A 14,841-nucleotide genomic window follows, 5' to 3' on the forward strand; every position below is an offset into this window, starting at 1 on the left:
TGTACTACAGCATCCCTGTATGCCACGCATTCTCTTTCTATATCCTGAATCTGCTTAATGTCCACTGTTCGGAACTTCTCACTAATTATATCAATGTACTTCTAATTTCCTTGTCCTGTAGATTTTCTACCGTTATTCGTTTGCAGACATTTCACTTTCTCTATCCTAGGTCTAGAGATACTTAGTTCACTACAGGTCAGATAGTGGTCTGTTTCATCGAAAAATCCCCCCAAAAAACCCGCACGTTCCGAACAGATTTCCTAAATTTGAAATCTGTTAAGATAGTCTATTATGGATTTGGTACCCCTGGCCTCCCATGTATAGCGGTGAATAGCCTTAGACCTATGCTTGAATGTGTTCGTAACTGCTAAACCCATACTAACACAAGTCCAGCGGAATCTTCCCATTCCTACTAGCTTCCATATCCTCGCCCCTTTGAAATCGCCCATAGCACTACCCTATCCTTGCACTTGACCCTGACTACGATGTCGATCAATGCTTCATGAAACTTGTCAACTTCTTCCTCATCTACACCCTCACATGGTGAATACACTAAGACAATTCTCATCCTAATTCCTCCAACTGGCAAATGTACTCGCATCATTCGCTCCTTTACGTGCCTAATAAACTGTGTTGCGTGCAATAGTATTCCTTATGAGCAGCCCTACCCCATACTCTGCCCTTTCCTTCTTAAAACCCATCAAGTACACTTTATAATCTATCTCTTGCTCGTTATCTCCCCTTACTTGAATTTCACTTACTCCTAGCACATCTAGATGCATCCTCTTTGCTGAGCCAGCCAGTTTACTTTCTTCGACAAGCCCCATTAATATTGATAGCTCCCCATCGAATTCCATTTCGTTCGCCAACTTGCTTCTTGCCTGTCAAACGGGAGTGGGACTCCGTTACTCCCATAGGTCCGAGGCTTGCTTATAATGTTCTGAGCTCTAAATTCATGAAGCATGATGCTACCCTACTTACACAGTGTAAGTGAGGATCTTTCTAACGGGTAAAGGACCACCGGTGGATTGTATAGCCCTAGCCGCCTGAACACAAGGAAGGCCATGACTCAGAATATGTTTGAGATGCCCACTCCCACTCCGTAGAAACTGGTATCCCGAATCGAAGGACCACTTATTAGGCCACTCAGCCGTTGCCCACGGTTCACGAACTAGGACGTGACTGCAGTAACCCACACGAGCCAAGGCTGGAAAAAATCTCAAGAAATCGCAGTCTTGGAGGAAGAATAAGAGATGAAAAACAAACAAATCTAAAAAGAGAGTAATGGAGCACTGTCGAACGAAGTCAGGTGACAGGAAATATTTTATGAAATGAGGTTTTAAGGAAAGTATATGAATTGTTACTTGGGTAGTAAAATAAGGAACAATATCAGAAGTAGAAAAATAATGCTGACTAGTATAAGAAAGGAAGGGCGTTCGTAAGAAAATAAATTTGCTCACTTAGAACATTGATCTACGAATTAAAAAGATATTTTTAAAGACTCGTCTCGAGCGTAGCATTGCAAGGAAATGAGACAGACTACTCAGAAAGGAAGGGAATAGCAGCTTCTCAAATGATTTGTTACAGAATAATGCTGAACGTCAGATGGATAGATCGAACCGCGAATGAAGAAATACTGAACCGAATTGGTGACAGGAGATCGATTTGGAGAAATTTGACCAGAAGAATAGAGAATAAGCCAGAGCTCAAGACTCCCAGGACTTGTTCAGTTAGCTTTGAGGAAAGTGCAGGCGGCAATGATAGGGGGTAGACCGAATATCCCCCCCCCCCCGCATGGCGCAACAGCCCCGAAGGGCCATGGCCTACGAAGCGTCCGCTGCTCAGCCCGAAAGCCTGCAGATTAAGAGGTGTCGTGTGATCAGCACGACGAAAGTCATGAATATAACAAACAGAAAATTGCTCACAAACTTAGTAATTAATTTTAACATGCCAATTATACAAAAATTTAGCTACGAAAAAACTTGTACAGATTGTGGCCGATTGTATAGAAGAACAAGTTCACACGATACTATTAGTTTTCAAATGGACTATTCAACTGCGAATTGAAATAAAAACTTACGTAATTTAAATTTGCCGCATTCAGCAGTTGAGTCCGCTTATCCGCTAGACAAAATAAGAACTTTTTTCTTGGAGTTAACGAAGTGAGAGCAAGCTCATTGCAGTTTATATTCCCCATAACTAGAATCATTGCCCTCACCCGTAGTTTTCATCTTCCATTCTTTCCAACGAACGTTAACTTTAGACGAGATACTGCCCTCTCTTCTATGCACAATGTATGGCCCTATACGAGATGTTTTAAAATTCTAGATACTAACTGCAGGAAAATTAACAGGGGAATGGAACAAAGGAAAAGCTCTAATAACCAACCGGTTCAGAGATATTACACCACATTTCCAGCTGTTAAAAAGGTGTGTTCTAGGTACCACGTTCCACACTGGATGTCAAGATCAACTTGTATTTGTTGCAGCACTTTAATCTGTTGTCCCGGAGCCTCACACGGTTACTAACAAAGAAAGGTCGACAACGGCGGCGGTTCCAAATTGGGTAGAAGGTGCTATTTGAGGTGTTCACAATTCTACAGCACCGTAGATGCACATTGGCGTTCTCGCACTTCTGTATGTCCTGAGGAAACGTCAACTGATGTATTTCGTCTCAAAACTAGACATTCTGATACCCAGACTTGAGCTCTCGGTCTGATGACAAGCAGCTACCACTGATGCCAACGTGTGAGGTGCTATGACAACCACTACAAATCGTCGCTGCCGGGAAAACACCTATGTGAAATATTTTAGCTTAGAACTTTGGCCGGTAAGGTTCTGTCATCTAAGGTGCAATATTGTGTGAATGTTGTCAAGGCATTCTCGCTCCTCACAATGTATGTGCTGCGGGTCAGCATATCTCCAAAAATATGATCACATAGGAGGTTTCGTCCCGGCAACGACGAAATACAGGACGATGTTGACATCCAGTATGGAGCATGGTATGTGCAATGCAAAATATGAAGAACATTGTAACCGTTACCAATGTAAGTACGTCATATCTCTGAAACCGTTAGTTTCCCGACATATGTGAACTAGAACTTTTTTCATTGCCTTCTACTACCCCTGCAGGTAGTAATATATTTTTAAACACTAGAATATAGAGCTAGAACAACGTTGTAACGGTTCATGACATCCGTAAGAAGAAAGCCACCAGAAGTTGCTATTTTGTAAAAGATTATATTCTGTCAAACAAGTGGCATGTGTTTTACGACTGACAGTTTTTCATGGTTCATTCGATCACAACGGAAATAGAGATATTTTGAAACTGTCTTCACTGTGAACCTCCGAGTAATACTGGCAGTTTATACTCTAGAACTATTCCGTTGGGTCCAAAGAAACCTCTCCAGGGTTATTTCATCCCAAGTAGAACGTTCCAGAATACCCATTGTATTTCTCAAAGCCGCCAGGGCCTAAAAGAGCAATATCCTGCAGCTGACAATTTGTCTTCACTCGTACAATGGGAATAATACAAAGTCCAAATCACGTTCACAATATTTTCTGTTACCTTGAAGATGACTGCACTGAACAGTATACAATAAGTTCAGTAGGATAAACTCGTGTGATTGCGAATAAGCAAGTTCTTACGGAGCAAGGGTACATCTTGAATGACCTTTCGAAGTTAATTAGATGGCACCACTAATCGGCAAGACTCGTAACTGCGCATGGAAGGCTTGGAGGGGGTTCTTAACAGGAAGCCATTTGATGTCGAGGTGGTGAAAAGCTTGGTTTCCGCTGTTTTCGTGAAAAACACATCGTGAAAAACTATACGTACTTAATTTACATTGTATATCAGTTAACATTCCTAAGCAGAATTGTTTTAAGATTTTCAATCACACACACACACGCGCGCGCGCGGGGGGGCGAAGAATAAATTTATTCACTTGCCCGTCATAGCTGAAGTTACTTATACAATTCCTTAGCAAACTTAACACTCGGCAGCCATTGCTCCATCAAGGAATTTAGTGAAATATAAACGGAAGTAAAATTAAATAAGCAGATAATTTAAGTAACTAGTAACCATCTACAGTGAACATACAGTTACTGACAAGAGTATTCGTACACAAGAGATATTAATCATCGTCCAATGTTAACAGTGTTATGACCGTCAGATGTTTTAATAATAATGTTATTTGCTTTACGTCCCACTAACTACTTTTACGGTCTTCGGAGACGCCGAGGTGCCGGAATTTAGTCCCGCAGGAGTTCTTTTACGTGCCAGTAAATCTACCGACACGAGGCTGTCGTATTTGAGCACCTTCAAATACCACCGGACTGAGCCAGGATCGAACCTGCCAAGTTGGGGTTAGAAGGCCAGCGCCTTAACCGTCTGAGCCACTCAGCCCGGCGTCGTCAGATGTTTTAATTTTGGTAAAATATGAATGCGAAATGTACAGTTAGTAGCCCATGTTGGATACCTCGTGTACAGAAAACACTTTTGTCCTGATAAACTTTAAGTAATGTAACAAACAATAACGTCGCGTCACGAAAGTATTCGTACGTAGCTCTGAAACATAGGTTTGGTTTCGTCGTGAATGGAGACTAAGCCGAGGATGCACTTAAGATAGTTGTGATACAGACACAGGCCGCAATAGTCTACTGCTAATAAAACAGTACACTGGCGCGTGAAAGTAAAAACACTTCCGTTGAATTGCGTCAGCTGATAGTTGATCGTTTCAAGAAAGGTGAAACATACGGACAGATTAAAGAAATCAAGGGGAAAATCTTTTTTCGACAATCCAGTCTATCAAGAAATTAAACAAAGCAACGGGCTTCAAAATTAACCAAAATCAGGATGTCCTAGACTACCGACTCCAAGAGGTGAGCGATTTATTGCAAATAAAATTCAAGAAAGAGTGCCCCCATGATTGCTTGTAGCTGTGAGAACAATATTCGTGTACACGTGCAGAAACTGTTTGCCGAGTGCTAAGGAGGAACAATTATAATGGGAGAGTAGCTAAAACATTTGTATCAATCAAATAAACCGCATAAAGAGATTGGCGTTTGCTGTGGAACATGCATTGAAAACAGGACTTTTAGAAGGACGTTATATTTACTGATAAAAGTAAATTTAACATTAAAAAGCTTAGTTCCACTGTTCAGTGCGGGGGTAGTTCAGTACTAGTACGGGGTTGTATGTATTCCAGTGGTGTTTGAAATCTAGCCTTCATTGAAAGCACGACGGACCAATACAAGTACGCAGACATACTGAAGAATAATTTAAGAGATAGGGTTAAAAATGGACATAGAGAATAGTTGCAGATTCTACGAATACAATGACCCGAAGCACAAGTCATTACTTGCACGTACTTGGTTGTTATATAATTGCCCTAAAGTACTGGAAACAACTCCCCAATCGCCGGATATCAATCCTATAGAGAATTTGTGGTCTCACCTTGGAAAACAACTTCGAAAACATGACATTCGAAATGCTGCAGATCTTAAAGAAAAACTTCAAGAAGAATGGCAGGCTACTTCACCATAAATAACAAGTTGGTAAAACCGGTGCCTAAACGGCTACAAAGTATAATACAAAAGAAAGGTTATCCTACCAAGTACTAATTTGTAGAACATTCATGTTGTATGCATACTTTTGTGCTGCGTACGGATACTTTGGTGATGGGTACGAATATTTTCGTGGCGCTGTAATGTTATGAGCGTGAGATTCCTTACAAATGTCCTATGTAAAGGTCAGAAATGATGTAAGTATGTACAATGTGTATTCATTTTCATAATATAATTCAAACATTAAATACCTCTAGTGTACGAATATTGTGAGTAACTGTTCCGGTAACACGAGATCCCAGGAGTGTTAGTTAAACTCTCGTCATATGGATGGATCAACAGATCTCTTCCTCGACTGGATGCACCATTTTGTGAAGAACATTGCTCCAAGTAGACCAGCTCTCCTGCTGATGGATTCCCATGGATGTCGTGTAAGCCCTGGCGTAATCAATTTCACAAGAGAAAACAGCAATGCCCTCACATACCAACCACATACCGCAATCGTTGGATGTATGTGACTATAGTCTCTTGAAGCAGGCTGGGAGGCATGAGTTAGAAAAATTTCGAATCGAGAACGCAAATGTTGTCACAACACGTTTAGGCTTCCATAGGGTACTAAACGTGGCATACGAAAATTCAGTGACACCAGCAAATATCCGTTCAGGATTTTCAAAGACTGGTGTTCATCCATTCTATCGATCTTACGGCCAGCAGATTGACATAAGGCTGCTACTCTAGCTGTCAAGAAATACGCAATGTTGTAGGGAATGAACCAGACCCACTGGAGAAAATGAACCGCTATCAATACCGGAGAAACCTCAGGCCCTAAAAAATTTACTCCAAACCACTAGGAGTGATCCTTCGAAGACAGGATGACAAACCGCAAGAGATGTCAAAGCGAACTGTCCAACACTAACGCCTGCTACCAAACCTTTATCATATCAACCACCACAGGGGTCTGCAGATGCTGACTGGGTGTGTGAAGTCTGGAAGGGATCATACAACGCTGATGTTCGAAAAAGGAATGGAGCGAATTTAATACGTTGCTCTTTATGGGATACCTAAAATTGAAATCTACATTCTTACCAATTTTGTTAACTATTACCAAATGAATTAAAGTTTGAGAGAATTGGACTGTTTTTCGTGGTAGCCTTGACGAGAAAATGAGGCAGATCGTGTGTGGTCCACCAGTAGTGCAGGAAAATATAAGCAAAAGGCGCCGAGAAAGCACTGCCACGCTGTTGAAAGAAAATGTTTCTTGTATCTACAACAATGCGGAACACGAAGAAATTCCACTTACAACGGGGAAGAGGTAAAGTATCAGGCCAATTTAACCGTTGGGTAAAACTCATGTTAAGATAGTAATCAGGTTAACATACAGATATCACACAAAATACGGTTAAGTTTTCAGAAATTATGACCGTATGTGCAAAGCCAGTCAAATTAAAGTTAACAGTAAGGGACCTTCTACACATTCATACACGAGCAGAAACAATGATGTCTTGTCTTCCAATTTATCACAGAATGATACTCAGCGTATGTTTTCATATTCGTTCACACCGAGAAATATATTACATCCTGTAATAATAATTATTATTATTATTATTATTATTATTACCTCTTGATTCATATTGTGATAAGAACCCCACTCCCCCAAGTCTAGCATTGGACTGGATAAGTGTTAAATCCCTCTCATCTCTACAAGTAGGGCGAGCAGGTGACCTTGATGGCGTGTTATCTCGTGCATGTCATTAGCTTAATGGCTCTACCCTTCATCCGCACCTTCAATTATGGACGACATCTAGGAGTGATCACAGAACCAAAACAGACTAGTTTTACACTGCGACCACGTTTCCAGGCGAACAGTTCACAAGGAATTGTTTCTTTTGCAGCACTTCGACAGTGTTTTACACGCAGATCCGACTTTCGAATTCTGGTGCAGACAGCTGCTCTTCCCGAATCTGTTCCATTGCAGTTTCTTTCAAGTTCGTTCCGAAGGAAGTTCAGATGTTGCGCTCCAGATAAAATTATACCAGGAATGCATCATTTTCGCTTGGTGATCAAATCTGGATATGTATCACTAGGCTTTCGTTCATTTCTCCCGAGTCCTAGCCCAATGGCTAGTTGCACGCACTATCACAGACCCTATATACAGCTCATCTTTTCATATTCGCATCTGCACGAACCCTTCAAGCAAAGATACTGCAATTCATAGCTCCTAATATGAATACTGGTCATGTTTTCTATGAACAGCGACATGTGTACAGACGACCAGCTTTTTCTCAAAGTGAAGAAATTCTAGCCAAATCCATGTTCTGGACGGAATGCAAGCCACATGCGATAGTTCAGTTACCGTCGGAAGCCCTGTCGTGTCTGAGGGTTGGCTTACCGGAAAATGACGCATCACGGTACCCGAGCAACAATTAGGACAATTCAAAAGAGCGACAGGTATGCATTGATTGCTACACAACGTACAATATTAATTTAATTTCCTATAAATATATTCTCAACATTTTTAATTCTCCAAGTACTAATAAACTACAAATAAAATATAAAATAAAAACAGTTTTGATGTAGGTATGCAACACTTATACACGTAAGGAAGAAGTCTATAGCTTTTCAAATCCACTCGTTAAGTTTTATTAGCATTTGGAAGGTTCAAATATTGATACACCCTAATAAAAAGTACTAGTTACGCCTATAAACTATTCATATTACGGAGTACGGACTTACCTCCGTTACTTTGCGGCATTGTGACGTTGTACCAGTTCCAGATATCACTGAAGTCAACAGCAGCCAGTCAGTCAGCAAAACCGGGCACCTGGGAAAAAAAAGTACCGGAACTTCATTCACACTCTGGAGCCTACTATTAACAAGTCAAGTTTTGGTGTAAACCAGCTCTCAGGCAACCAAACTGAAGTTTAAACAGCCTCCACCCCTACCTCAAATTTCTCTACATAAAAACTAGTTTTGATCAACATATTGTAAGTAAAATAATATCGATAAAGTGGAAAGATGGCCGATTAGCTTATCTTACATTTTAAAATAATTCTGTATTTTCCCCACAATATATTAGTTGTTGAATGAGGCATGATTTATAAAATCAGGAGTTAAAAACAATTTATTCTTCTCAGAATGACGGGCGAATAACTTCAGATTCGCCAAATCAGATTAAATGAAAATTTAAACCACTTTGTAACATTCACGTATTACACCATATACAGTTGAGTTTAAGAATTGTAACTTTGCTGCTGCGGTCCTTTTTAACCCTGGAATTGCGGACCATCCTCCTGGGGCTGGTAGAGTACTGTACTTCATGTACAGCAGTGTTTCAGAAACAGTAGCGCAGGCAGGCCCAGCTGCAGTCCCCTCCATTCCAATTTTAATATTTTCAAATTTTAATCAGATTGAAAAAATTGAACAATCCATCTCTGGTGTAAAGAACGCGACAATGAAAATTTTCTTGCGTTTCTACCGACTATGACCTCACTGAAGTGCATTAGCCATCCTAGTGACCTTGTTATCTTAATCTGAAACGGAACTTACTGAAATGAAATCCGTATCATAGGTGGCATATGAACAGAATATTTTTGTCCTACGTCTGATTCGGCGAATGTATTCCTTTGCTGTCAATTGTAACACGGGGATTTTTAATTAGCGGCGGCGTACAAAATGAAAGTAACCTGTTACCGACGACCTCTTAAAGGGTTTATTGTAGTCGGCTCAACCTGGTCGATACAGTTACTATGAACATACTTACTGAAATCTCAGACAGCTACAGGTTTCAATGTCGATCAGATGAGTTTGGTAGCGAACTCAGGAGCAAAAAACACAAATGTGATTTTTCGCGAAAATAAAAACAAAAAGAAGCCCACGCATTAGGACAATTCACGGGGACAAATCTGAACTAGGCACCTTACCCGTTATTTATAAATCCTCAGATGCTACCAACCCAAACTTTTGAGTCACAAACAAAACTGCATGCAAGTTAGGGGAGAGCTCTCTCCGCCTTCAATTCCTGGCTGCGCCAGAGACAGTGTCTAAATCCAAACGTTGGTATTTTGATGATGCTTGTTTAAATGGGCCTAACATCTAGGTCATCGATCCCTAATGGTACTAAATGAAACGAAATGTAGTAATAATTGAACTATTAAATTTACCTACTGACTGGATTTTAAAAGAATGAGACAGTTATAGATTTAAAATCAATGGATCTAATTCGCAATGGCTTATTTCCTTACAAAAAGGATTTTAAAATAGATTAAAATGTTTTTAGTATAAGGTATTGCCTTCGAAATTAAAATATGTATTACATTGAAATTAAAAGTAAAAAAACACACAAAGACTAAAACGGAACCAGTAGTACAAAAAATTCCGGCATCTGAGTCTTCGAAAACCGTAAAATTAGTTGGTGGGACGGAGTTTGAAAAGCGTGTCATGCCTCTTTTGTAGTCTATTAGGATTGTACAAGAAGTTATGGGAAGTCTGAGCAATCCTCTGGGAAGGTACCCGCAGTCAGTTAGCCGGATTTTTGAAGGGCGGAAAAACGTCCATTCGACACTCGCTGTCGTACAATGTCGGCATGTAAAAGATCTCTGGTGACACATTTGGCGTTTCCCCGACAAAATTACTTAAATGTCAGCCACAGACGCCCAAGAGTTTCGATTTACTCTATCTAGTGGTAGGCCTAGAGTAAAACTGAACGTCAAATTGACGAGCAGACAGCCAGATGACAAATTAAAAGGAATGCACATGGTAGCGGAGGCCATACGATTATTATTATTATTATTATTATTATTATTATTATTATTATTATTATTATTATACCCTACTATTTTTCGGAAAGCCTTTTCTCTCCCTATTTGAACATTAAAATCCCCAGTAAGCATCATAATATTTAATTTTTTCGTATTTTGGATATTTCTTCCAGAAATTCCTAGAATTCTTCTACCTTACTGGGATTTTTCTTGTTATCTTGATTTATTGGTGCGTGGCAATTTACAAAAGTTATACTGTTTATTTTTTCATTTAATTGTGAGATTTTTAATTTGATTTTAATTTAGTCACATTATCTGTTCCATTTTTATGAACATAAAAAAGCAGTACCTAGTAGTGGCGTTCGTTTCACAATTTTGATTGCTGGTTTACCCTTAAAAATTCTATATTTCTTGGTTTGTTACATTTTCATCCAAAATTCTCGTTTCTTGTACTGCTAGAATTTGTTATTAACAAATTCATTGTAAATAGATATATTTCGGTGACAACAGCGGCTTAAGAGCAGTACAGCAGCGGAATTAAAATATGAATTACAAATCAACAAACGAATACAGCGAAGAATTACAAGAAGAGAGATTAATACAGGGTCTTTTATAATAAGAATCGTAGTAACGAAATAAAAATTAAAGGGGAATATAATAGAACAAGACATAAAAACACAAAATGAAAATTTACTGTGATGTAACGTATGTAGCAGCCATCTCAGAAATGCATACGAAATTTACTGAAAATGTTAAATATTCCCGTACACACTGCGTAACAGAACTACATTGCAGTCTTCAGAAATACACTTAACATCGGAGGTGTTGAAACACGTCAGCCTCGTGTCGGTAGATTTAGTGGCACGTCAATGAATTCATGCGGGACAAAATTCCGGCACCTCAGAGTCTCCGGAAACCGTAAGGTAGTTAGTGGGATGTAAAACCAATAAATATGACATTACATTATATTGGTGTGGTATATGCTCCCGGAACTTGTGGAGCTGGCATGGACGTTTTGGATCAGTTATCACAGAAATAGGGTGGTGAAATTTCCTCCAAAACTGACACGAAAGTCTTTTTGGCTATTTGGTTTACGTCGCATCGACACAGATGGGTCTTATGGCGACGATGGGATAGAGAAGACCTAGGATTTGGAAGGAAGCAGCCGTGGCCTTGAGGTACAACCCCGGCATTCGCCTGGTGTGAAAATTGAAAAACACGGAAAACCCTTTTCAGGGCTGCCGACAGTGGGGGTCGAACCCACTATCTCCCGATTACTGGATACTGGCCGCACTTAAACGACTGCAGCTATCGATCTCTGTGCGAAACAGTTTCCTTGAAATACTAAGGTTTGTCCGATTCAATGAAAGATCTATGCACTTGTATCTATTGCATGGGACAAATTTATACAGGCGTAAGATAACTAATGCTACTGATGAGGCTGCCGGGGTACGTATGCAAGTGTTTAAACTGGTTGCTGTCTGCTGCTGTATCTTCATGGTCGAGCGTCCGATGTCAACAAAAACAGTAGTCTAACATTTGCTGTATATCCTCTTTCCAGACGAACGACTAGCACTAGTGCATTGACAAAGTTTTGTGATAGTACTGAGCCGTATCCTGCCGGCCCATAATAATAATTAGAATATTATTTGACCCAATATGTAAAATTTATTCATAAAAGTTACAGTCTAACATGTTAAAGCATCATATCCCAAGATAGTTGATACCGGATGTTGAGCAAGACAGTTAGTCGCTGGATATTGCTTCATATTTCCGTATGACCGTGAAAAAGGATAGCGTACCCAAGCGTTGGCAAGGATCGACACGTGTATTAGATGGTGACCAAGCAAGATATTTCAGCCAATGGGAACTTAAAGATTTGGCAAACCTGGAGGCCACACCGCGCCAAATCTTAATTCCAGGATGACCAACGTGCTCAGCTGCTAAAGTCGGTTTCTGTAGGTAATCGGTTTTCTACAGTTTCAAAAGTCAGATATATTTGGAAATGTAATATAAAAATTGGTGGAAGAGATTTGCTAGTGTTTGAGCTATGTTTTGTAAATATATCACAATAAGTATTGTGTCATCATATATGACGAACTCCCTGATTGGTGGTTGGTTCAGACACCCGGGAACCCCAGTATTAATGGCGTCACCGAAGCCTCCCCAGTAACCCAAGCTCTGGAGAGCGTCACTGTGTAAAAGACTTGGATAGTGCGGAAGCACAAACTTTGATTGGTGATCGTGATTAACGTGGTGTTATTCCAGTAATAGTAACTGGTTCTCAATGATACTTTAAATTGTGCAGTTGCAATATTTTACTGTACTTGAGTAAATGGAATAGTATAATTTTGGCAGAGTTTACTTTCAATTGATAAAGACGGTGTTTAGTGACCGCTGAGTAACAAGTGTAGTGGAAACGTGCTATTGTTTCACTATTTCGCGACGGGCGCGTTTTCGCGTGGAACTTCCGTAACGAACCGTGTGCTGCTTTTCAAACTGTATTTTTACCCTTTAAGTGAAGTGTGTAATATATATGTGAATCAGTGTGTTTAGCTGATCTTGTAAAGAGAAAGGGTATTTCGGCTCGCAGCATTAAGCAGCGAAGATATTATCAACTATAGTATTCTGTGTTCCAGTGAATTATTTTCCAGCAAGATGATGGATATGCCTGCAGAGGAAGGAAGTGCATTCACACACGTTAATGCTGTGATTAACATGGTGTAGATCCCTAAATCAGTGGGGATGTAAGCTGCTATCCTGGTATCTCGAGAGTAGTCATGTAAAATACAGTAAGGCGCATGTGTTATTTATGGCATGATATGTAAGTTATGTCAAGGTACTAGGGCAGTGTAGATGGAATTAATTTTCATGTAAGGTAAGCCTGACGGCATGTGTTTGTTTAATTTTCTTACTATGATAGTTTCGGATACGAGAATAATGCACGTTTATTTTATTTTCATTTTGCTTTATGAGTAGATTTTTGGGAGAATGAGGGATTGATAGGATCCATTGTTTATCTGTGTATGTTACTTAGCGTAGGATATTCCGAGTTTTCCTAAAATATATGCTAGAAGGGCTAGATGGACAGGTTCATTTTTATACAACGTTAAACACGTATTAGCTCATTTTATTTCGGTTATTCAGAGAGACAGGTATAGCTATTTTGCATGATGCATGGTTTTACAGAAGCTGCCAGAAGGAGCTGCAGAAAGCCGTTGTTAAAATAAGATCTTTGAAGTTAAGTTGGATTCTGTTTGCCTGATGGTCTGCCAAGGACACGAACTGCGTCTCATTATGTGGAAAGGCCTGTGGGATTCATGAGAAATAATGAGATAAATATTGCATGCTGAATTATAATGTATTGGTGCAGGCTGATTGTATGCCTGACAAGATAAAGAGTATTGTGCAGATGTGTGTACCTGCCTAGTGTCTTCTGAGTGTATTGTGATCAGAATGGACAATGTTAATTCCAGACTAGTGAGTCTGATGTTAAATGGCCCAAGCATGCTAAGAAGGAATGAATATACGTGAGTTTCCGTGTAGCCGATGAAAGGCGTTATCTCATGGCAAGATGATTTCTGGCCTGTGTTTATCTGTAAGTGTGAAGGAGACAGTATTTCCTTGTGGCAGCCTCGGGAGACAAAATCCAATCTTTAACATAGTAGAGTTCAACATTTCTGTTCAGCCCGTAATCTACCCGGAAGTACATGACGGATGACCGCGCTGCTGAGCGCTCAAACGCAGAAGAAGGCAATGTTGCCCATTGCTTTCTTCATGATATCAAGGGTTATTTATATGTTTTTCCCTTACAGGATGATGTTTTACATTATTATTTGTGATTGTATACCTTGCTTCGTTGTTTTAAAAGGGAACAGCCCGAGTGCTGAAATATTGTTGGTTCATCTAGTTCTGTCTAGATCTTTTGTAGTGAACGGGGATTCACATTAGAATCAGTGTAGCATTTAAGATGTTACTCGATATCCGATGTATATATATGTTTAGTTTGATTATTTGAATGGTTGTAAATACAGTATAGGATTTGCCCCTAGTATTTTGCATAAATTACATAGCATCCATTGCGTCTTAATTATTTTTCTTTCCGTGGTAACTTTTCTTTATAATGTAACTTCTATTTAATTGTAATTTCGACGACTCTCGGGATTAACATAACTTTGAAACCGTATCGTTGGGATGCGATAGAGTGAAACTCCATAAGGAAATACCACATGTCAGTGTTTGCGTACACTTGTTGCCATACAATATAAATATTGGACTATCAGAAGAAACTCAGTCTTGATTTATATAAATATTCTTTGTTGATCTTTTTTTAATGTCAAATTTGGTATGATCATTCAATTAACGTTTCTAATTTTGATTTATTTCTAATACTTTGAGTTCATTTTTTTACAAATTATTTTTTTCTTGATTTAATTATTTTCAAGTGATATGATCGGGAATATTTATTAATAAATCCATTTTACCCCCTATGATTGTTTCTCATTCGTGTTATACCTCCA

At 39.5% G+C, this 14,841-nt stretch overlaps 1 protein-coding gene across 1 annotated transcript in view; it reads right to left on the reverse strand.

Moving 5' to 3' along the window:
• LOC136864327 (polyamine-transporting ATPase 13A3) overlaps positions 1-14,841 on the reverse strand; it is an 869,746-nt gene that overhangs the window by 738,001 nt on the left and 116,904 nt on the right. Inside the window, exon 2 of the mRNA XM_067141161.2 lies at positions 8,298-8,385. Coding sequence (XP_066997262.2) covers positions 8,298-8,316 — 19 coding nt within the window. The 5' untranslated portion in view covers positions 8,317-8,385. The remainder of the gene's footprint in view (positions 1-8,297; positions 8,386-14,841) is intronic.

Source organism: Anabrus simplex, chromosome 2 (assembly GCF_040414725.1).
Source record: "Anabrus simplex isolate iqAnaSimp1 chromosome 2, ASM4041472v1, whole genome shotgun sequence".
Lineage (NCBI taxonomy): Eukaryota > Metazoa > Arthropoda > Insecta > Orthoptera > Tettigoniidae > Anabrus > Anabrus simplex.